Source organism: Paroedura picta, chromosome 9, assembly GCF_049243985.1.
Source record: "Paroedura picta isolate Pp20150507F chromosome 9, Ppicta_v3.0, whole genome shotgun sequence".
Taxonomy (NCBI): Eukaryota; Metazoa; Chordata; class Lepidosauria; order Squamata; family Gekkonidae; genus Paroedura; species Paroedura picta.
This window is the reverse complement of record NC_135377.1, coordinates 59,469,645-59,493,135: the sequence shown is the minus strand read 5'-3', so window position 1 is coordinate 59,493,135 and position 23,491 is coordinate 59,469,645. Positions and strand designations below refer to the sequence as shown.

At 40.3% G+C, this 23,491-nt stretch overlaps 1 protein-coding gene and 1 long non-coding RNA gene across 5 annotated transcripts in view; one reads left to right on the top strand and one right to left on the bottom strand.

Annotated features, from left to right (window-relative positions):
- Nucleotides 1-23,491, top strand: part of LOC143845009 (uncharacterized) — a 69,093-nt gene that overhangs the window by 11,905 nt on the left and 33,697 nt on the right. For both annotated transcript variants that reach the window (XR_013234215.1, XR_013234214.1), the window contains exon 3: nucleotides 14,887-14,960. This is a non-coding gene — a long non-coding RNA (uncharacterized LOC143845009). The remainder of the gene's footprint in view (nucleotides 1-14,886; nucleotides 14,961-23,491) is intronic.
- Nucleotides 17,061-23,491, bottom strand: part of SALL3 (spalt like transcription factor 3) — a 25,031-nt gene continuing 18,600 nt past the window's right edge. For all 3 annotated transcript variants that reach the window (XM_077352938.1, XM_077352937.1, XM_077352939.1), the window contains exons 2-4: nucleotides 22,646-23,491; nucleotides 22,089-22,429; nucleotides 17,061-20,124 (exon numbers count right to left, since the gene is read on the bottom strand). The exon at nucleotides 22,646-23,491 is cut by the window's right edge. In XM_077352938.1, the coding sequence (XP_077209053.1) occupies nucleotides 19,693-20,124; nucleotides 22,089-22,429; nucleotides 22,646-23,491 (1,619 nt within the window). In that variant the 3' untranslated portion in view covers nucleotides 17,061-19,692. The remainder of the gene's footprint in view (nucleotides 20,125-22,088; nucleotides 22,430-22,645) is intronic.

The window sequence follows — 23,491 nt, the reverse complement described above, 5'->3', positions numbered from 1 at the left end:
AGCAGCAGAACAGGAAGGGGGGAAAGCCAATAACTTGAACTATCTGTTTCGCAGCCATGAACATCTGTCTCCTCTTCAAAAGTAACATAGGGTAATCTGGATATATATTCCCAGAGTGGAATTCGGGTAATTCAGATTAGAAGTAATTCTTGAAGCTTTAAGGAGCCTCTTTATTACAAAAAAATAATTACACAGCCCACCAGCACACCACACACAAAAGCAGAAGTTTATTTAGCAAGAAACCTCCTGGCAGATGCTAGAACAACTGGGGCAGCTAAATTGTCTTGAATCAATAACTTCTTACCAGGCTGAGGAGGGGGATTAAGAGAAAAACTAACAATCCTTCTGCCTCTCTCTTTACATTTATGTATTTAGACAACCATATCCCCATCAGAAATCCCATGTTGTTCACTTTACATGCTGTTTCCCCCCCACCCTCCTTTTTTCCCCTTCTAATTCAGTGCTCTGGTTATTGTTTGACATAGCCTAACTGAACAGTATCATCTGCAAATATTCATATTCAATTGAATCTTCATCTCTTATAATGGGGCCTCCCTGCTAAAGGGGTAAATCATAGTTACATGAGTGATTTAGCCATTTAGCTTTTGGGTTCCAACTGCACCAGCATTCACTACCCATTTTTAGACAATGGGTGTAGCAAAATAATTTAGGTGAAACAGATTATGCTTCGGTCCTGCTAACTGCTCTCCAACCTTTGTTTTATTGAGCCTAGAGGTCTTGCAAGTTCTCTGTTCTACCAAATACATTTTTAGAGGCCCAGGAATTCTGGAGCATTCTAACATGCCACTGCTGCTCTTCTATTTAAAATTAATGTAGTCAACCCAATAAGCTATATAAGGAGTAAGTGGGCCCAAGATTACAACTCCTGAATAAAAGGGCATGCTGTCAAAAGATCCTCCAGCTCTTGTAAATATCAAGTAACATGTGCCATTTTATATTTCTTTCTTTCTTTAAACATTTTGGGGCCATGCCATGAGATCCCTTGTTTCTAATAATCACATATTTTGAACATTCAGAGCATAAGGATTTTCAATGTGCAACTTTTCTGAAAGTTGGATGCCCTCAAGTCAGCATATGCTGAAAGTCACTTTCTCATCTGCGCTTGGATTGCTTGATTTATAGAAGGACAAATTCAGGAAAATGTTAACATTTGCAGCTGCCATTTTAAAAGATCATTAGGTGAAGTATGTACTATTTCTTATTGGGGATCAGAATATGGATGATTGTTTTAGTAGCCATTTGAGTTCAAATAGACTGTCTCCAAGCTCCTCAAATGTTAGCAAGACTTTTAAATTATGATAGATGTGAACTTCAAGTAAGAAGCTGCTGAATTTATTGTCTATTCAAAGGGCACTTGAATAGTTGAAGGGTAAAGATACGTACAATTGAAGGAACCTACCAGAAATGATACAAGACTTCTGTCATGGATGGGAAATCTCACAAAACCAAATAGTAATATGATTTATCATATTCCAAAGGCATCTTGCAGTGATGATTGTGCTAATGCTTTTGTAACAATAATCTAATATTGTTTGGATTACATCTATTTGAGAGAAAATTATATAAATGCATAAAAACATGTATCATAATATTGTGCAACATTATCCATGAAAATACAAATCTACATCTGAAACAATAAATGCACCATCATGCAATTCAGATATTTCGAGACAAATGTGCAACTCAGATCTATTCTGATATAATATCAGACAGACTTGTAGATGCTCTAAGAAAATATGGCAAAGTATAGAAGTGAAGCAGAATGGACTTCTTCAAATGTATTGTAAGTCAGCTCCCTTTATCCTGTGCTTAAAGTCCTGATCTACCTTGAACAAAGAAGTACTGAGGCTATAAAGATGGTGAAGTCCAGGCAAGAACCATGCCCTATCAAAGGTTGATGGAAGTAAGTCTAATTATAATATCCAGTGTGAGTGTGTGTACCTTTTCCTTCTCAGCTGGTTTGCAAGGGAAGGCTGGAGAGAATGAATATGACAATAAGCTGTGTATTAGTTGGGAATCCATGATCTGGAAGATGGCCTCCAAATGTACTTCACTATTGGTACTTCAGGAAAGGAACCAAAACCAAGCTATGTGCTGGGATGTGTACCTTTCCCTCTGCCAGTATTTATTTTCACGTTTAAACTTTTTAACTGGCTAGTTTGCCCATGCTGCTGAATCCAAACATTGCCTTGTGCCTGACAAAACTGCAGTTTAGTCTAAAGTCAGTTATGAAGTAATCAGTGAAAATATTTGGGGCCATTCCACACGACTTTAATATAGCACTAGTCTTGCATTTTGTTTTCGCCAATAAAACTACGTTCCGCATGACATCGTGAGCAATCTGCAACACTCCTGCAACACTAGCGCCAAAATCGCTTCGTTGTAGCAATTTCCGGGGAATCTGGAAAAGTGGATTCACCCTCAGAAAATCACTACACTCTTGCCAACAACCTGCAACACTTGCAAAAAAGACATGTGCGTTCTCAATATAGCGGTTGCAAAAAAGTCCCTCCCCCTGGCTCTCTCCTCTAAACTTCCGGTGAAGCAATCGCCATTTTTTCCCCCTCGGAGTGGGGAAAGCAACGAACCAGCGAGGCTTCATTCACCCAGCGAGGCTTCTCCAGCTACAGTCCCTCCACAGAAGTGCTTTAAAGCTCCCCTAGTCCCCAAGCACAACACAGCTCCCTGTTCACCAGTTCTCTTTAATTTCGGCCAAAAATTGCGCCCGTGCGGGGGGGGGATTTTTTTTCCACTCGGGGGAACATGGTAATGATGAATCGCCAGCCCACACGCCAGCTAGATAGGTCTCTATCTACGTTGCGAAGAATTAAGGCATATTTGTTGCAACATGTGTGTGTGTTTTTTTTAAAACTGTGCTTAAAGGGAAAGGGGCTTTTGGGGAGCATGATAACAACTGCCCATTGGCTGTTCCGTTTGATTGATGGCCAGGGGCGAGAACAAGCACAGAAAAAAATCACTTCCTTTCTAGCAATTCCTGCGAGACCAGAAACCTGTGGGGAACGAATGAAACACTACTGGATTCCACTACAAATGAAGGTATGCGGAACGCCGATATTCCACTATTTAAAATAGTGTTTCCACTTTCTGAAACCAATTGGCAACATTGGTCCTTGTGCAGAATGGCCCTTGTTCTAAACCAAGCTTTCTCAATCAAGGTTCATGACACCCTGAAGCTTCTTGATGGCCCTGGAAGGGTTTCCTGAATGGTTGGAATTAATTAATTTTTAAAATTTGTTAAACATTTATTGGGTGATATGACCACATTCTGGTCAGTCCTAAAGGAGATCAGCCCTAACTGCTCCTTAGAAGGCCAGATCTTGAAGATAAAACTCAAATACCTTGGCCACCTCATGAGGAGGAAGAATTCCCTGGATAAGAGCCTAATGCTGGGAACGATTGAGGGCAAAAGAAGAAGGGGACGACAGAGAATGAGGTGGGTGGATGGAATCACTGAAGCAGTCGGTGAGAACTTAAATGGACCCCGGGGAATGGTAGAGGACAGGAAGGCCTGGAGGGTCATTGTCCATGGGGTCACGATGGGTTGGACATGACTTCGCACCTAAAAACAACAACAATGACCACATATGATGATGTTGTCCTGCCCCTCCTCCAAAATGACCAATGATGGACCTGGAGGGGGTGGGAAGGGAAGGGACCCCAGGTGGGTGTGTACACAGCTATGCTTCCCAACCATATTCTGCACAATTATACCACTTTGGAGGTTTTTTGAAGCCTGAAGAATGTTTCAGGGGTTTCTCAATGGTAAATTTTTTTTTGAGAAAGCCTGTTCTAAGCACTAACCAAGTTTAAGAGGACCATTGAATAACTACTTACAAAGTGAATAGGCAACACCTGTGACATCAGAAAGAAAGAAGGAAGTTGGGAGAAATTAGGCATCAAGTGAATGGAAACTGGAGCAGCAGAAGAGTCTACTAGAGGAGAATAAAGTTAGGAGGAGTTATGGCACAGTGGTTTAACATCTGCTGGGCACACAGAATGTCCCAGATTCAAGCTCTGGCACCACTAGTTAAAAAGGGTCATGAAATATGCTGATGTGAAAGACCTAAGCCTCAATCTGAGACTGGAGAGCTGATGCAAGTCTCAGTGAACAATACTGACATTGATTGGCCAATGGTGAGATTCAGTATAAGGCAGCTGCATGTGCACTCATGTGTTCAAGGGGTAGCAGAAACAAAGGAGGAAACGATGGCCATAACAGACTGGAGGAAAAAAGAGCAAGAAAAATAAAAGTGGGAACAAAGTTCTCAGGAAACAAAGAAAGGAAGCCAGTATTTATCTGCCCATTCACAAACCATTTTCGCCATGTTTTCAAATGTCTCCTCGCTGCAAGGTTTGAAGCTGATTGAACTGGTGTTCAATAGATCTGGTTTAGTCCAAATTATTGTGGCATATTTTGCAGTTCTTAAAAGTGTTCTTGGATGCAAAATATTTTCCAAAGACCAGAAATAAACAGGGCAACAGATGTAGAATAGATATTATTGAAACACATGGTCTCTGAATGGAATAGAAATGATGTGAGTATGTTAACTGCTTTATGTGTAGATTCAAATGGGTAGCTGTGTTGGTTTGAAGTAGCACAATAAAATCAGAGTCCAGTAGCACCTTTAAGACCAACAAAGATTTATTCAGGGCATGAGCTTTCGAGTGGAAGCACTGACGAAGAGTGCTTGCACTCGAAAGCTCACACCCTGAATAAATCTTTGTTGGTCTTAAAGGTGTTACTGGACTCTGATTTTATTGTGCTTTATGTGTACGTGTGTTAAGTGCCATCAAGCCACTGCCGACTTATGGAAACCCTATGAATTAATGACCTTCCAAATGTCCTTTCATTAACTGACCTGCAAACTCAGGGCCATGGCCACCTTGACTGAGTCGATCCATCTAATGCTGTGCCTTCAACTTTTCCTGCATCATTATCTTTTTCTATGACTCTTGTCTTCTCATAGGGTGACCGAAGTAGGACCAGTTTAATCATTTTGGCTTCTAGGGAGGGTTCAAACTTGATTCAACCTAGAACACTTAATCTTTAATATCCAATGAGAGTTGATATGTGAGACAGAATAATGAATTGGTGCTTATTAAATATTAGAACACTGATAGGATAAATATTATTTCCAGTAACAGTGGTGGCAGGAAGAATTTTTAAAAACTGGGTAAAAAATTAGGGTCATATAATTAGATGTTGGCTGATGATTATCTGTTCCAAACAACTGCCCTGACTCAAAGCATAGTCATTGAACATAACCAATGACCTATGGGTTAGCTTGAACTTGAAAGTATAAGCTAACCTAGGGGTTTCCAGAGTAGGCCCCCTGTGGGGGCAGTGGAAGGATCCACTGTGAGGAATTTTGGGACCCTGGGGGGCAACAGTCTGACTCTTCCTGCTACAGTTGTATTTTCATAGTCATAGATGTTCCAAAGTGGCTTGCCATTACCTGCCTCTAAGTAGTAGCAACCCTGGACCCATCCCAGTGCTGACCAGGACTCACCCTGCCTAGCTTGTTGAAGAAAATGACAGCTTCAGAAGGTGGACTGGATGGGATCATATTCCAAGGAGCTCCTTCCCCTCCTCAGGCTCTGTCCTTCCCAGGCTCCACCCCAGGTCTCCAGGAATTTCTTAAACCAAGGTTGGCAACCTTTCTCCAAAAGTCTCCCATCTGTGGGAGGCTGGAAAAAGCCTTCTCCTGCTTGCTATTTGACATGGAATTTTCCATTACTTCCCCCCCCCCTCTCACTAAGGACTTGTATAAACAACTTATATATGTTTTCCAGACTAAAATATGACTGCTGTGTAACAACAAAAAAAGAAGTGTAGGCAATATACTGTGTTTTGGATTCAAAATATACCTAACATCCGGAAAGAGGTATATGTTCACATATGTGCGGGGGGGGGGGAATAGGGATGTGGCCTGGCAACCAAGAGGGCAGCAACCCCCAAAAGTTTGGGAAACACTGATCTAACCTTATGTATATTGTGGGTTGTAACAGGTGATTGTGGAAGATAAGTAGACAGAAAAGAAGGAGAGGCATGTCAGCAGAGTCCCCTTTCCTAAGCTCAAGCTGCTTTTATTTCTGTAGTAGAAACTTTTTCAATTCAACAGAGCAGTTTCTCAGTGAAACAGGCTTCCTCCGGTTCTCCATCTTTGGAAATTTTTTAACAGAGGCTAGATAGCCATCTGACGAAGAGGCTGATTCTGTGAAGGCAAAGGGCGGCAGATTGGGCGGCAGATGAGCAATTGGGATGTGACCTGCATAGTGCAGGGGTTGGACTAGATGACCCATGACGTACCTTCAAACACTATTATTCTATGATTCTATGATTCTACCAGTGCTAGCCTGAATATATTTTATAGTGGCATCTTTGCCAGTTTGGTGTAGTGGTTAAGAGTGCGGACTTCTAATCTGGCATGCCAGGTTTGGTTCTGTGCTCCCCCACATGCAACTAGCTGGGTGACCTTGGGCTCGCCACGGCACTGATAAAACTGTTCTGACCAGGCAGTGATATCAGCGCTCTCTCAGCCTCACCCACCCCACAGGGTGTCTGTTGTGGGGAGACGAATAGGAAGGCGACTGTAAGCCGCTTTGAGCCTCCTTTGGGTAGGGAAAAGCGGCATATAAGAACCAACTCTTCTTCTTCATCAAGAAAAGCAAACTCATCATTATTCTGCAGATTGTGACACGAAGGCTATATGATTTTGGAAAATAACAATGAGTGAATGAGTCTAGTCACACTTTTAAGACCAACAAAGTTTTATTCAAGGTGTGATCTTTTGTGTGCACATTGTCATTGTTGACATTGTATCTGAGGAAGTATGCATGCACACGAAAGCTCACATCTTGAATAAAAATGTGTTGGTCTTAAAGATGCCTCTGGACACAAACTTTGTTCTGCAGCTTCAGACCAACATGATGGCCCACTTGAATGTGTGAATGAGCGAGTCTGTATGAGAGAGAGGAAGATCAGAGACACAGATACTGGTTTGGGTCCAATCAGCCATTTGGCATTTGCAAAAAACATTCATCTATGGTTAGCATAAAGGCTGTGGATCATGGGACCTGCATAACCACACACACTTTTAACCGGGGATGTATGAAGAAGGGGAATTAGGTGAAAATGAGCAAAAAAAACCTATCTGGATCCAATCCATCGACTGCAAGTTTGCTTCAAGTGTGCACGCACCATGAATGTGAAACCTTGGCTTTTGAAAAATTAGCTTTTTAGAAATCAAATTTATGACCCAGGTGTATGCAGAACAGTTGGAAAATTTGTCCCCCGAAGAAAGGACCTCTGCCAGACCTGTTTTTCATTACTCCTATTCTTTCTCACTCAACATCAAGAAAACAAAGATCATGGCATCCGGCCCTCTCAATCCCTGGCAAATGGATGGGGAAGAAATGGAGATAGTGACAGATTTTATTTTCCTGGGCTCCAAGATCACTGCAGATGGGGACTGCAGCAAAGAAATTAAAAGACACTTGCTCCTGGGGTGGAAAGCTATGGCAAATCTAGACAGCATCCTAAAAAGCAGAGACATCACCCTGCCAACAAAAGTGCGTTTAGTCAAGGCTATGGTATTCCCAGTTGCAATGTATGGCTGCGAAGGTTGGACCATAAGGAAGGCCAAGCGTCAAAGAATTGAGGCTTTTGAACTCTGGTGCTGGAGAAGACTCTTGCGAGTCCCTTGGACTGCAAGGCGAACAAACCGGTCAGTCCCAGAGGAGATCAGCCCTGACTGCTCCTTAGAAGGCCAGATCCTGAAAATGAAACTCAAATACTTTGGCCACCTCATGAGAAGGAAGGAGTCCCTGGAGAAGAGCCTAATGCTGGGAGCAATTGAGGGCAAAAGAAGAAGGGGACGACAGAGAATGAGGTGGCTGGATGGAGTCACTGAAGCAGTAGGTGCAAACTTAAATGGTGTCCGGGGAATGGTAGAGGACAGGAAGGCCTGGAGGGTCATTGTCCATGGACACGACTTGGCACCAAACAACAACAAATTCTTTCTCACACGTTTTTGCTTGGCTCCTATTGTACTATTATCCTGCATAATCTAAATTCTTGTTTGTTTGTTTGTTTGTTTGTTTGTTTATTTATATGCTGCTGTTTCCCCCCAACTGGGCTCACGGCGGTTTACAGGCGATTCTGAAGAAATAACACTCCTGAAATATCAGAATGAAAAAAAAAATTGTGATTAACCTTTGAAGGAACCTTAAATCCTTCATGTCTTGCCAGATTTTGTAGGGAATGGGGGGGCATAAATTAGGAAGTTTGGCCACCTGACTTGGAATGCATTCCCCTTGATAAACATATCACATTTCGCTCTGTGTGAGAGTTGAGCAAGCTGGTCTTCCTGCAGGTCAACTTGCTACCTGGTCCTGAACTTTGAGGGTAACTGAAGTGAGTACATACTTGTACCTGCATCCCTTCTCAGTCTCTGCTGGGAAGTTGGGGTAAAACTTTCTTCCCTGCACCAAAATCCTGCTAGAGGACCCTGGTAGGAGTGCAGCTGTAGCACATGCTGATGTTGAAGGTGGTGTGCTCAGTTCACTAGTTGCCCCATACCAAAACTGTTTGCTGAAAATAAAGCAGCAGCACAGAAACTGTTCTTCATCTTTATGGAGATGGAGCAAGTAGAGTAGGATGGTGAGATTTGTGTGAAACCAGCAAAACCTATAAGAGCACCATAAATATGGGTACTTCTTGACAGGGATGGGAGGTGGGGGAGGGAGAATCTGTGACAATGAATAGCAGCTGCAGCACCTAGTCTTGGCTTTGTCAACCTGGGGTTTCTTGACAGACTTGGAATGGGTTTCTGCATGGGTGGGAGTTAATTCATTTTCATTTCCAAAATGGCCAATGATGGGCCTGGAATGGTGAGAAGGGGAGGAGGTCCATGTCGATGTGCACAGAGCTATGCTTCCCATATTCTGCATGATTGTACCACTTCTGGGGTTTCTTGAAGCCTGTTTCTTGAAGAATGTTTCAGGGGTTTCTCAATGGTAAAAAAATTGAGAAAGGCTGACCTAGGCTAAGGCTTCTCCCTCACTGAGGCAGTGGTGTGCTCTGCTGAGTGAAGGTGGACACAACCCCCCCCCCCTCACTTTCTGAGGCCTTCCCTGGGAAAATGGTGTCTATTGGTTTCTCTGGCTTGAGAAGAAAACACACTAACTACTGGGCTTCTGTGTTGGCTGGCCTTGGTTCACATGGGCTCACAAAAGTGCCTGTCCACTCTGCACTTTTGAGTGTTCTGCTGGGCTTCTACTGCCGTTTCTTTAAAAAAAATCACTGCTGGGATTTTCTGGTGGGACACCAATTCAGTCTGTTGGGTTTGCAGTGCTGCCACATTGGCATTGGCGCTGGGGCTGTACTGACAGTGGGGCTGTGCTGCTAGGCATGACTGCACTGGTTCTGCTGTTCTTGCACCCTCCTGCCCCTGGCTGGGATTGTAATTCTGTGCTTGACATGAGACAGTCCTGTTCAGCTGGCATTTGCCACAATGGCACTCGGTTCTGTTACTGAGCATTAGTAGGTTGACACTGGGTTCTGCTAACCTTGCAGAAATGCTCACCCACCCCCAGTTTCTACAGAGATTGTTGGATGTGAACTTGGTCCTGTTGAGTTTTGCACAGCCATGGTGGCACTGGGTTAGGCTGCTGGGAACTAGTAGGTTGGCACTGGTTCTCCTGCACTTGCATAAATGTCACCTCCTCCTTAATTTCTACTTTATAGATTCTCTGCTATGAAAGTAGTCCTGCTGGGTTTGGTACTGCCACAGAGGTGCTGGTTCTGCTGCTGGCTTTGCAAAAATGCCCCCCTCCCTCACCACAGCAGAGATGCTTGGGAGACATTCTGCTAGGCTTGTACTACTGCCTAGCTATTTCTCCCTTTGGAAACAATGGAGGATGGGGGGCCCTTCTTTGGGCATCCATGGAATTGGACCCCCATGTCTAATATATAATGGAGCCAAAAATAGTCAGTGTTCCTGAATAACTGCCAAATCCAAATACCAATACCAGTATGGGTATTCAGGAATATTGGTAAATACTGATCTTTTTCAGGTCCAATATACCCGAATCTGAAAAATACCAAAAAGAAATTGGGGGGGGGGGGACATGCCTAGTAGGGACTGATATGACCAAGAGCAGACAAGATGAATCATCTGTCAAGGCAGGAGACTTACTATCAAAGGCATATCATCACTTCACTGAAGTGGAAGACTTTATAGTTGGGTTCTCAAGATACGAAAGAGCTTTTTCCTAAGGGCAAGCCTTTAGTCTTGCTGCCTTCATCTTAGACTTAAACTGATGGCAGAAATCACAGCTTAATAGGTTGTGACCTTCACCAAGGCAAAGAAGGCATAAAGAGTGCTCATGAGAGTGTGACATCTTGTTCCCATGCTGGGGACATTTTATGAATAACACTTTCTACAAACTGGTAAAGCAGAGGAAATATCGAGAAGCTGGAAATACATCTTTGCTTGTGGTGGCAAAAACAGGCCTGGGGGGGGGGGGAAGGACCTACTTTCAGGAGCATGTGACTGTTTGAGCAGGAAAATGTACCTCCAATTCTGGGGAGGAGCTCTCCCCTTAAGTTTTAGACAAAGAGAAAGGGAAAATCTGGGAAGGAATCCTCCAGTGGATGTGCAGTCCCAAGACCAAAGATGAATCAGGAACTTCCCAACCTGGAGCTGGCTACCTGAGCTTACCACCACCCCAGTGAAGGAGTTGCTTTAAAAACATATACACACATACGCAAAAACTTTTGTGTCTGCAAGAAGAATCCATTTAGGAACTTCTTCCATTATAGAAGGATGCTTGTCTTGGAACCTCCCACCATTTTATGTCTTGCTGCAGCCTTCATGTTACAGTTGATCACGGGCATTCATTTAATGTAGCACTTCAGGATCTGAAAGTATCCACAAGTTCAGCAAGGTTGGGGACGCCTTCTTTAGACTGATGTTACGATCAGGTGTAGTTATATGATTATGTTTGGTCTCTTGTCTAAGTATAAATGCTTGGGTTTTAAAACCTATTTTGGTAAATATGCTGTTTTAATTGTATTTGAAAACTGCTAATTTTATGAGCAAAATTAAATTTGAAAATGTACTTGAGAAATGTTTTAAGAAGAGAATTACAATATGAATGTATCCTACAAGAATGCTCTCACTGAATTTTTTTAATATAATACACTTGGTGGCAAGTGTACCTAAGGGACTGCCTGCCTGCCTATGCCCCTCAAAGAATTCTACGCTCCGCCACCACCAACTGGCTAATGGTCCCTGGCATTAAAGATGCCTGCCCGGCCTCGACCAGGGCCAGAGCATTCTCTGTCCTGCCCCCCACCAAGTGGAATGAGCTCCCGGAGGAGATCAGGGCCCTGACGGAGCTAAAACAGTTCCACAGGGCCTGCATAAAGGAGCTCTTCCACCAGGCATTTAGTTGAGACCAGGCATAACCAACAACCTCTGAAGGGCCCCTGTTCCCTCCCTCTCAGAACTCCATCAATGCACTCTGGACCTGTTTGCACTGTTGCATTGTTTGCACTGTTGCAATTATCAGTTATTAGTATTATTGTTACAGTTATTTATATATCATGGATTGTTTCATGTATTGTTTATACGTTTTATGTAAACAGCCCTGAGCCTCCGGGGAGGGCAGTGTATAAATATAATAAACAAACAAACAAACAAATAAACTATTGGCTTGTCTTATGTAATGTATGAAACAGACCACATTGGGAATGTTTGTAGGTCTAATGATAAAATGAAATTTGTCTCTGTTTAAACTGTTCACCCGGCAGATTACCCCAACAGAATGGTATATGGAAGAACCTCTCCAGAGGATCTGAGCAATGAAAAGCCTCAAAATTCATCTTGATGAACCTGAAAACAAAATGTGTGCAGCATTAAACCATTTCTGTCCTATTTAATTTGCTAGACAAGAGCTGTACTCCATGAAGTGTATCTATGTATATTTTTTATGCCAGCACCAGCGATGCTGGTCTCTCTTGTGCACTTATTTAACAAACCATCAATTCAAAGCCCATGTCCACCCGCTAAATTGGCTGAATCCCAAGCATTTAAGGGTATTTTTAGGACTTTCCTTAGAGCCTGATGCTTGTTTTTACATCTAAATGCCCACTAGTGAGATATGTTCCAAATTAATTGTGTGGGTTTAAAACAAAACAAAACAGAGAAACATTTTATGGTTAAACAATACTTTAAGAAAATGTAGAAAATGAAAATGGTGTCATCAAATCAAATATTCACTGCCTGCATCTGAGAACAATATTAAATGATGCAGTCTGTTCTTGCATTTCTTTTATGTCATTTAAAGGTTACAGGATTATGGCCACTAGGTAAAGTCAAATTGTGAGGCTAAAATCAACATTCAAAGTAAGGCTTGGCAATATGGTCATTTTAGGACTATATCAACCGTTCAGGAATGTTAGGTTTGGAATTTGGGTTATACCTGCCAAATGCTTTTAGGTGCTAAGCCCTAGCATGCACATGCAACGTAAGAATTCTGCTGAAATCGTCAGCAGACTGCAACCGTGCCTATTCTTAATTCTTTGTCAAGTTGGAAAATGTGTGTGTTATACTCAAATGCTAAACAAACCTTCATGGTTATTTAAGGCATCATACAACTGAAATAAATTCATGAGAAGCTGCTTCAGATTTCGCATTCGGCAAGGTACAATAATGATCAACTGGTATAAATGAATTAATAATCATTTATTTATATGAGTGCAGCCTGTTACTGTTATTATGTATGAATCAGATGAAAGGGCAGAGCATATGAAGGGAAAAAATGACATGCAATCCAACCATGCAGGTTACATTTACTTGGAAGCCCCACAGAGATCAATGAGATTTTCTTCCATGTAAATTGGATAAGGACTGATAATTAACAAGCATGGGAGCTCATCAGCTTATCTTATTTTACATTCAATTAAACAGTCTTTAAATTTTCAGCCCTCTTTTTCTGACTCCTCTCTAGGGTTTTGCATTTTAATTTGCGAAATTATGGATAATTTTGTTCACATCAACAAGCCAAAAGTAAGGAAGCAAAGGGCCTGTTGTGAGGACAGCTCCATAATGGTGTTCTGTCCTGGCATTTTTATTATTTATTTACCTTTCTTCCCAGCAGAAATCCAAAGCAGTTTACATCATTCTGCATTTTATCCTCAAAACTGTTCTGTGAGATAATGCTGTAACTGTGTGACTGGCCCAAGGTCACCCATCAAATTTCCATGCTAGAGTTGCCTCCCAGATTCTAACCCAACTCTATAACTTCTATGACAAGCTGTTCTGTCTTCTTCCACAAGCAGAAGAGACTATGGATACTTTTGGCTCTGAGACATCATTATTATATGTATTTGGAAAACTGGTCTGTATGTAATTGCAGTCATCACTTTCCTACACAAATATTTCAATTTTTTTCAAGTAGCTACAAATAGCACATACAACAAAGTTAGATTCTAGTGGCACCTTTAAGGCCAAAGTTTTCTCTGTGTTAATTCTGAACCTGACCCCACAACATGGATTTAAAAATCCACAGAAAATTTAACAGGGGAGTTTAAGTTTTTTACAAAAATGGAGAAATCCTCAAGGTTTGCAGAAAAAAAACTTTATAAAAATGACATCAGGGACTTTAAAGTGCTTTATCTAATAGGAACAAAATCTGCAGCTTTAAGAATTAAGAAATAAGTGCTGATGAGATCTCTTGAGACTATATTGTAAAATCTTGGCAGTCATGCTTGGGGGTTGCTTCACAACCCCGGTAATATTGTGGAGGTTTCCATGCCTTGATTTCACCCAAGATAAAAGGAGCTGGGAGGACAAAGAAACTGAAAAAGATAAGAGGTAGGAAAGGAAGCAGGGAAAGGGAATAAAGGTAAAGCTAAAAGAGGGATGGGAAAAGGTAGGTGGTACAATATATTCCCTTGAACACATTTCTTGAAACAATTTAAGTTAGCTCAGATTCAAAATTCTCTCTTCCTAGATAGAATAACGGTGATGACTGGGGAAGGCACTGGCAAACCACCCCGTATTGAGTCTGCCAAGAAAACGCTAGAGGGCGTCACCCCAAGGGTCAGACATGACTCGGTGCTTGCACAGGGGATACCTTTACCTTTACCTTTAGATAGAATATGTGAATGGAATAACTTTTCTACTTATAAAGTCCAAACAGGAACAATCTATAAAATTACAAATGACTTAACAAACCTAGTAATAATTTTATAGTCCAACCTAAACACACTTTTCTAGAAGTTAATTCTATTTTTATTCAATGAACCATTAATAAAGTTAGATTTTTTTGATTCAAGTAAATAGGCATAGTACTATGTCATCTGTTTCTCCATAGTATTATTTTGCTGGTTCTACAGATTTTAATTTTGTTTCACAAGTATTCTTGCTACATTGGATGTTTCCACTAGCATTTCCAATGGACTTGTGATTAATAAATGCTAAAAACAAAGAAAATGCCTCTTGCATGACAGTTAAGGATTAAGTGAAAGTGCCTGTTCTAGTGTGCACACCTTCCCACCCAAAATCTTTTGAAGCTGGTCAGATTAGTAGATGTTGGAATAAAGATTCTCAAATATACTATAATGCAATAACTTTTATGACATAACTAAAATTATAAACTAAATTTTATTTATAATTTGTAGGCTGCAGCTACCTGCAGATGGGATCAGGTCACTTTACAACAGTTCAGTATTTAAAACCGTAAAAGCATAATTAAAGTACTGTATAAAATCAACTAGGGTTTCATCATTCTGCTAACCACCCCTATCTAACTGGTTATTTCTTTCTGTTTCAGTGTTACAATATCCTCTGGAGAGGGAGACCTAAAGTGTGGGGGTAAATTTTGGAGAAGAGAGGAGGCAGGCCCACGTAAGTATCATATGAGTTTTAGTAATTAAAAACTGTTGATTTTTCTAGTCTTTTTCAAGGTGAAAAAGTCTTAGAAATAGCTAAGTTTCAAATAATGCATTAAGAACTTTAGGAGAGAAGCCTCTGAACTCTACTGGGCCATTTGAGGAAAGGCAGAAGATGACAAGAATTAGAATTTTCTCAGTGGTGATGCCACGGGTATGGAACATCACCAAAGTTCACTTGGCTCCTTCTCAGATGGTATTTGGGAACCAGGAGAAAACATCACTGTTGATATTCCGAAGCTCAGTTGTTTTTGCCTTCTATGTTCTGGTTGATTATGCATTTAGATATAAGCTGCTGTCCTTTAAATATTTATTTTTTAAAAGTTTTTTATGATTGAGGATATTCACTATATTCTGATTAACTTTTAGGGTTATAGTGAGATACTATATGGACTAGAAACTTTTTGTAAATAAATGCTACACCTCTAGTGGACAACCTTGAGCACAGCCTTCGGAACAGCAATAAGAGAAAATGAGTTACCCAAAATGGTATTGTGAGACAGTGATTTTATTTAAAAGGCCAAAACTTGTTTAAATCTGAGAGTTGATGAAAATGTTTCTGCTACTATTTTCAACACTGATGTTGCACTGCACAAATAGCTATGTGAGAGAGGCAGGATATGGGCAGAATCCACAAAATACAAGTTTCCTAAAGTGCTGCATACCTGTTTGGCAGCGATTTGTTACAGTATCGGTGAACGCAAATAAAAAGAAAAAAGCTTGCAGTGCTATCAAGGTGGCACAGAGTGAAGTTAATTAAAAAGAACATAAAATATGTTCTGCAATGATTACAAACCAAGGCCAAAAATGGTCAATGTGAGCACTTTTAACAGAAAGAATCAGGCTATGTTTAAAAATCATATTTAAATTGTGGAATGAGAATTCATCGGCCATAGAATCTGAGGTTTTAAAAATAACTAATGTAATGCATATGGTATTTAAAGGTTTGCTCATATGCATTCAACATTTAAGGGAAAATGTACTTCCAATATCACCTTTTAATTAACAACAGGCAAAAACTAAATCTTAGGAGTGATTTCCTTTCAAAGTCAGCAGCATCTGCAGTTCTTGCCCTGTTTTTGTCTCCCATGGCCAATAATGCATTCTCATTAAGCTTTCATTTCTGCCCTCAACAGCTTCTGAAGTGTGATGTGTAGTCAACATCACCAGTTCTTACAGCTCAGTGCTGCAACCTTAAAGACAACTTCAGACATTTTTGTCAGTACGAGTGTCATAAACTCAATGCAGAAAAAGGATGTCTGTGTTTGTTTCAATTCATGGATACAACAGGTCTTAAGACTAGCATACAAGGCTTAAGCCCAAGTTTTAAAAGATCAGTGTTAAATTGCTGCATTGGTGCAAGAACATTTTCTTTGAAGGAATTTGCTCTTGTGCAGTGCTCTGAGAATACTGATCCACTTGTTTTAGTGAAGCCCTTTAGCGGTCAATTGCTCTATTTACATCCTTTGAGATACGGAAGTACAAATTATTTCTTTGACTAATGTATAAAACATTGTTTTTAACATCAAGTGATTCTGCTACTTAATTTAATAAAAGAACAAGTAATATGGTATGCATTTCAGTTACTTACTGAATTCATAAATCCAGCCTGGTGAAAGCTATGTGTACCTTGTAGTTTTTGCTTCAGCAGTAGACGTGGTTCAGGAATGAAGACTTGATTGAAAACAGTAGGGGGAAAAATCTGGATGTGCACTACCTATTGTGTGTGCATCATTGAATCTCTAGATCACAGCCGTTGAGAATAAATATGCAGCGCAATTCGTGTAAATTGAATTTAATAGAACTATTGCTTCCAAGGGAGACAGCAAGAGGATTACTTCGGAGCTCAATCATTTGGATGCAGTTTTCTTTTGTTACTAGTGCAGCAATGTTTATAAGGCTTTGCGTTTTTTTCCCTTCAAGAAGCCACCATGATATGTGCAGAGAGTGTTTGAATACAAGCTTGTAAAGGTTCCTGTGTGAAAATCCACTGATGTCAATTTCAGTCTCTTATCTTGCTCCATTATTAGAATAATCATGGAACACAATTCAAAAATAATATGACATCCTGCATTTTATTCAATTCCATATGACAAAAATAGTAACCTAGACTAAGACATCCATTTCAATCAGTAGATGTGTCAAGCCAACAAGATTTAATAATAAAAAATATTGGATCTAGGTAACAATTCCCAGCTGGTTCAGGGAGGCTCCTAACCCTACATGGTATCACAGTATAAAAATAGTGTCTCTCTTCACCATGCAGAGAGGAATGACCTAACCCTGAATACAAAATGGGGTCAGTCTTACTGTACCTTCATCAGCCATCTTATTTACAACACTTTACATCGCTTTTTTTTAAAGTTATGCACATCCTTTAGGGAGAAGAAATAACACTACATGGTACCAAATACTAAACAAAACAAAAAATTCACACCAGAAATGGACACAGATAAATAAAAAAAAACATTCATTTGCTGAAATAACAGCAACATTAAGCCACCGCAGTTTTCTCCCCCCCCCCCAATTTGGAAACCCCCCAAATAGCCCACAAATGGTGGTCACTGATAGTAGGTGTTATAGTTTAAGGATGTTTTATTTTCTATATTATATATTTATATATATAATCTATATATCTATATACACACACATATACTTACATATATATTTGATATGCACGTATATGTGCACATATATATTCTGCGTAGCATTGCTGTAGAAAACAGAGCTGTAATAGTTCATTGTTCATTTCAAAACAGAAACAGATCGCTAATAAGTCTTTCAAACTTTTCATTTCAATGACACGATGGCAGAAACAGTCCATTCTCTTACAGTAATGTGGGGTTTTTTTGTTGCACAAGAAAGAGATTGTCCTATTTTTTCTCCTCCAGCCTCAACTGAGAAGATCTCACTGTCTGATTCTTTCTTCAGGGCCATAAAATGTCTTGTGCTGCTTCCCAGCTACCCATAATGTCCCTTGAACAATTTTCTCGGATGGAAGTTCATAGTGTCAGATTCCACCATGCTTGTAATGCACAAAAATGAGGTAGTACACAAAACATTTACTGTTCAAGTTTTGATTACGCCCCTCAGCCTCACCAGCACCCTAGCTTAAGAGTGGAAACATTCCCTTTAGTCACAATTTTAAAGCAAAGCTTAAAAACTGAAAATTATATTTGAATCATCAGAATACATTGTGCTTTGTAGTAAATATCAGACTCTTTAAAACAAAATAAGCAAGACTTGGGAATTCGTATTCAAGTTAACTTAATATTTTCTGTTCTCTGTTTTGCTTTACATACCAGTGCTATTAAGCAGTCAGCATCTTGCTTGTGGGTGGGAGTGAAAGAGACAGAACAGATTACAGCAAAATTAAGCCTACACAATGTTTTCTTTAGCCTCTCCTTGGCTTGCACTGATATCACAGCCCTAAGATTAACATATCAAAGGCCTGTTGGAGGGTGGGCTTATAGAAAAGTTAAATGAATCATTTCGTTTTAAAAAAATGGCAGGCCCCGTTCTACCCAAGAATCTGACAGTCTTTAGTGGCTTTCCTGTTTAAAGGAGCAAAGACCTCTCATACTGTTTGACCTTAAAGAAAACACAACAAAATACCCCCTCCATTTTTTCTCAAGTCAAGGTACTATTTATAAAATAGTTACATCTTTGTTCAGATTCAAATTATAGACAAACCTCCCTAAATATAAAATACTAAAAGTGCAATAGTATAAATTAAGAGTTTGCAACCACATTATACAAACACTGCCTTTTTATTGTACAGCCTTTGATAACATGAAGTGTTTTACTCACAACCATTTATAATGTTGTGAATAACCTATGGTGATAAGGTTTGTCTGTAACTTGTTTTCCAACCATGAACTGAAGTCCACACTACATTTTTTTCATTTAATAGAACCACTGTCCACATAGCAGCTACAAATATATTTAAATTAAAATGGTTTGTTACTGACAGGTACTTGCACATGAAAAGCATGCTATCTTTCCCAATAAAACTTCACAATTTTGCCTGCATTGAAATAAACCACTTATTTATAATAAACAAAACTTGCTTTAAAAAAATCACATAGCCAGGTGTATTTTGCAGTACAAAAGCTTCATTTAAGGATGGGGCTAGTATATTGTCTGTTACCCGCATTATCTTTACATTATAAATACTACAGACAAGAATACTGTAATCATACACAGCATTAGGGTACTAAATCACTTATTGAATGTTAGATGATTTCTAAAAACATAGTTCAAGTTTCTAGCTACATGGAACAAAACCAGCTAAGAAGGAGCTGGACGGAAATGCCACTGTGAAGCCCCTTTTAACTCAACTGATGGCATTTTTTTTTTTTTTTGCTGTTAAGAAACAAAAACTGAAACAAATTTAGCCTCCCTCAGTCCCTAATGCAAATATCCAATGAAACCATTACTTAATTAAAAAAAAAAAGTTTCCCAAAATTCTCACTAACAGTCAGCTCACTGTTAAGAGTAGTACCATGCAAATCTTGCAAGACAACTTTTCAGAAGACACAAAAGTATGTATTTCTGCTATGGGATAAAATCGTAAAGGGAACCTAGGCAATTAGGTCAGGAAACTAATGCTTAACTTCCAAAACTGTACATGAAAGAACAAATGTTGTGTTGAGTAGTGGTCCAACAGTTACTTGTACTGAATTCGTTTAATTTATGCCAATCTCTTTATTATCCTCAATAAACCTTGTGAATGGGCGATTGGCTCCAGTTTCAGAACTCGCTTTGTCCAAACCAATGATGGGAGGGCTACTGCCAGTACGAGCTTTGTCCATTCCACTGGTAATATTACTTAAAGACGGAATAGCACTTCCGCCTAAACTTACTGGGAGCTGGGGAATGCCTCCATTCTGTATGACAGAAATTTCATTGTTCTTCATTGCAAGTCCATTAGTGATAGCTGCAGCATATTGGTTCCAAAAACTTGGGTCAACATTCATTGCCCGAGCTGCCAAATCCTTTTGGAACATTTCTGAAAACTTCAGAGCATCACCACCTAACAAAGCCATGGGGTTTTCCACAGACAGTCGACGGCCACGGCGTGCTGGGGCATTATTCCACATATGAGTTCCCATGTGAACCTTCAGGGGAAAAACAAACAAACAAACAAACAGAAAAGATTGGCAAATATGCACATTTACGTCATCTATGCAGGGATTTTTAGCGTCAACCTAAGAGTCACATGAAATTTAGGGATAATGATTTCCAGCAACAAAAGACTTACAGATCATCTATGTTTTCACCACTGGTGAGTGAAAAACAGTATGCAGCTTTCCCATGACAAATAAAAGCTAGAAGCAAAAATTAAACAAAAAATATAATTGGCCTTATTGGATACTAAAATTTCCTCACACTTTTAATTCTCACTGTCTCAATTGATCACCGAGTTCTTTGCCAACTAGGCATAGGATTGCAGCCTTGGCTTCCCAATATACAGGAGTATGCAAAGTGATTTAAAATAAATATTTTAAACAAACATGTCTCCATTTTGCACAGGCTTCCAGTAACTATCTTATATTCTCCCCCCCCTTCCCCCTTGTTTTGGCAAAATGGCAGGATCCATGTGAACAGAAGAAAGGGGGGGTGTGAGTGAGTGTGAGAAAGAGAGATTCCCTCCACACATGTGGTTGGTGAACCCTCCACAGTGGCTTTTTGGTGAGTCCTGGGGGCTACAGAGAATTAATATGTCTCACCCCCTTACACACACATGCTTGAGCACAAGTTTTTTGAAGCAAGCCATGCTTATTAGTTATTCCAATCCAGCTAACTAAATTCGCCTGAAATGAAAGGTTCAAGATGGTCACAACTTGTTTAAACCGCATTGCTTTCAATCCTGTGCACACTTACCTAAAAGTAAATCTCAACGAACATAGTGAGGCTTACTTCAACATAACCATGCACAGGCTTACAGTTAATTATGAGTATTTTTAATTAAGGCTAACATCAATCATGGGGGTTCTTCTTTTCTGCCTTTAATATTTTTGTTTATCTAAATTGCCGTGAGATGGTGCTGCAATTCTACTTTTAAAAAATTTATTTTGCATCTGTTCAAAATTCAACTTTGTTGCTATATGACATGCAAATCAGAACATACAAGACCATTGCTTTGAGCACTTGGTAACGCCACAGCTGGTACACAAAACATGTTACACTGGTGGACTTCAGGTGGTAATGAGTCTCAATATAATTTGAGGCGATCAGATTTCTCAATATAATCTGAGGTGATCAGATTTTTAATTTTTTTAAACAAGATGGCCATTGTAATTATTGTGGTTCTGTAAAATGCAATTACATGGGCATCTTAGGCAGATTGTAAGTAGGTGGGCAGAAGGGATTGTGTTTGAGCTTGGCTCTTGTGGCCCTTTCTTGCATGCCCAAGGAAATGCTGATTGCCACGTTGGGGTCAGAAGGCAAATTTCTTCCAGACCAGACTGGGCAGGGATTTTCGGGTTTTGGGGATTTTGTTTTTGTGGGGGGGGGGCATCATCTGGACATGAAATTGGAGTCACTGTGTATGAGCAGACAGTTGGACTAGATGACCCTGGAGATCACTTATAACTCTATGATTCTATCTACAAACCCTTTGAAAGAAAAAAAAACTGAAATCTACACAAATACTGGCTTATAAAGGCTATTACCCTTATCATATTGATAACTTTTTTGGATTTAAAAATTATATTCACCCTTTTAATATCAAAGTTATTCCAAGCAATTCTTCCATGATAAATGCAAGAACTCTTAAATTATTAAAGTGCAACAGACATAAATCTCCCCCTCCCTGAAAAAAACTCTATAATATGGGCTGCTTTGTACATACATGCAAAACTCCTGCAAGCTGCTTTTTAAAGTGTGTACCCACAGAACATTTCTCTTAGAGTTGGTTCAGAATGTCTGACGTGAGGACACTGCAATGCAGGCATAATTATTTTTCACACCAGAAAAAAGATAACCTGCTGAAATGCAGGTTCAGTGCATTGTTACAGGTTCAGTGCATCGTTACATGCCCTTACAATTTGGTTCGGAGACTGAAGCGTTTCCTTCTTACCTTAAGATTCCCTTTTGTGGTAAAAGCTCTACCACAGATTGTGCAACCAAATGGCTTTTCACCAGTATGGGTGCGTTCGTGTATCTGCAGTGCACTTGCTGAGGAGAAGGTCTTCCCACACGATTGACAATTGTGTTGTTTGGGAGTTCGGCGAGGTGGGGGTGCCAACATAGGAGTGATGCCTGGGCTCATCACTGTCTGAGGTGCAGCAGGAACCTGGATTCCAGCTGGAAGCGATGGAACCTCACCCAATGAAATCGGCTTGCTGTGACCATTCACTTCCATTTTGATCATTGTAGGCGCTGTGCTGGTGACCAGGCTAGGAGTACTTTGGCTGGGACCTAGAGTAAAGTTGGGTTCAAATAACTGAGAAGGCAGCTCTTTTAATTTGTGTGTCAGTAAGTGCTGTTTTAAATTACCCATAGTGGAACACCCGCGATTGCAGACTGTACATACAAATGGACGTTCTTTAGTATGGCTGCGGTAGTGAATTTCCAATGCACTCTTACAAGCAAAAGGCTTGCCACAGATATTACAAACAGTACTTTTAAACTTACCACGTTCTCTGTTCAGGAACAGCAGGCTAAAAGGAGCTTCTTCTTTGATGACTGGCCTTCCTGGATTGGTGGCTGTCAGATCCAGGGCACCTCCATTTTCTACAGTAGGTGGTGGAGGGCTGTCAGGTTTTTCAGTCTTTAATTGTATTTCGTGTGGCTCTTCCTGGTTTATAAGGCCTGGGGATTTTGATCTAAAACTTCCACAGTTGCTGTTTTCGGGAGACAAAGCTTGCATGGATGAAGAAGATTCAGATATTGCAGGGCTCCCTGCACTCTGGCTTTCCAGATCTCCAACGGCTGATGAAGAGTCATTGCTCAAATGGTCACTTTCCCCTGACCCATTTTCTATTGTTTTTAGATTGGTTAGCTGTTGACAGTTCATGACAGAATCAATCATTTTCATTTGATTCTCCAGAGCAGCAATGCTAGAGATTACGGAGGGAGGTGATGGTGGACATGACCCAGTGTAAGGTATAAGTGGTTTGGAGGAGTCACTTGCATTGTCTTTTAACTCTGGGTCCTCTTCCATGGAGTTTTCGTCAATATCGTCGTCGTAGTTGCTCAGCGTTTCCACATTCTTTTCATCAAAGGAAAGCTCCGAGTCCATAGCATCTTGGAAGCCCTCTGGTAATGGTGTATTTGGAATCTGTCCACCCATGTGCATACGAATATGCTGTTGAAGAACAACCGCATTTGTAAATTTCTTCTGACAAATGGGACACGAGTGCTGTACTCTAAGTGGTGGCTTCGCTCGATGAACTCCAAAATGTGTTTTTAGATTGCCTTTTGTAGTAAATGCACGTCCACAAATTTTGCATTTAAATGGTCTTTCTCCTGTATGGGTTC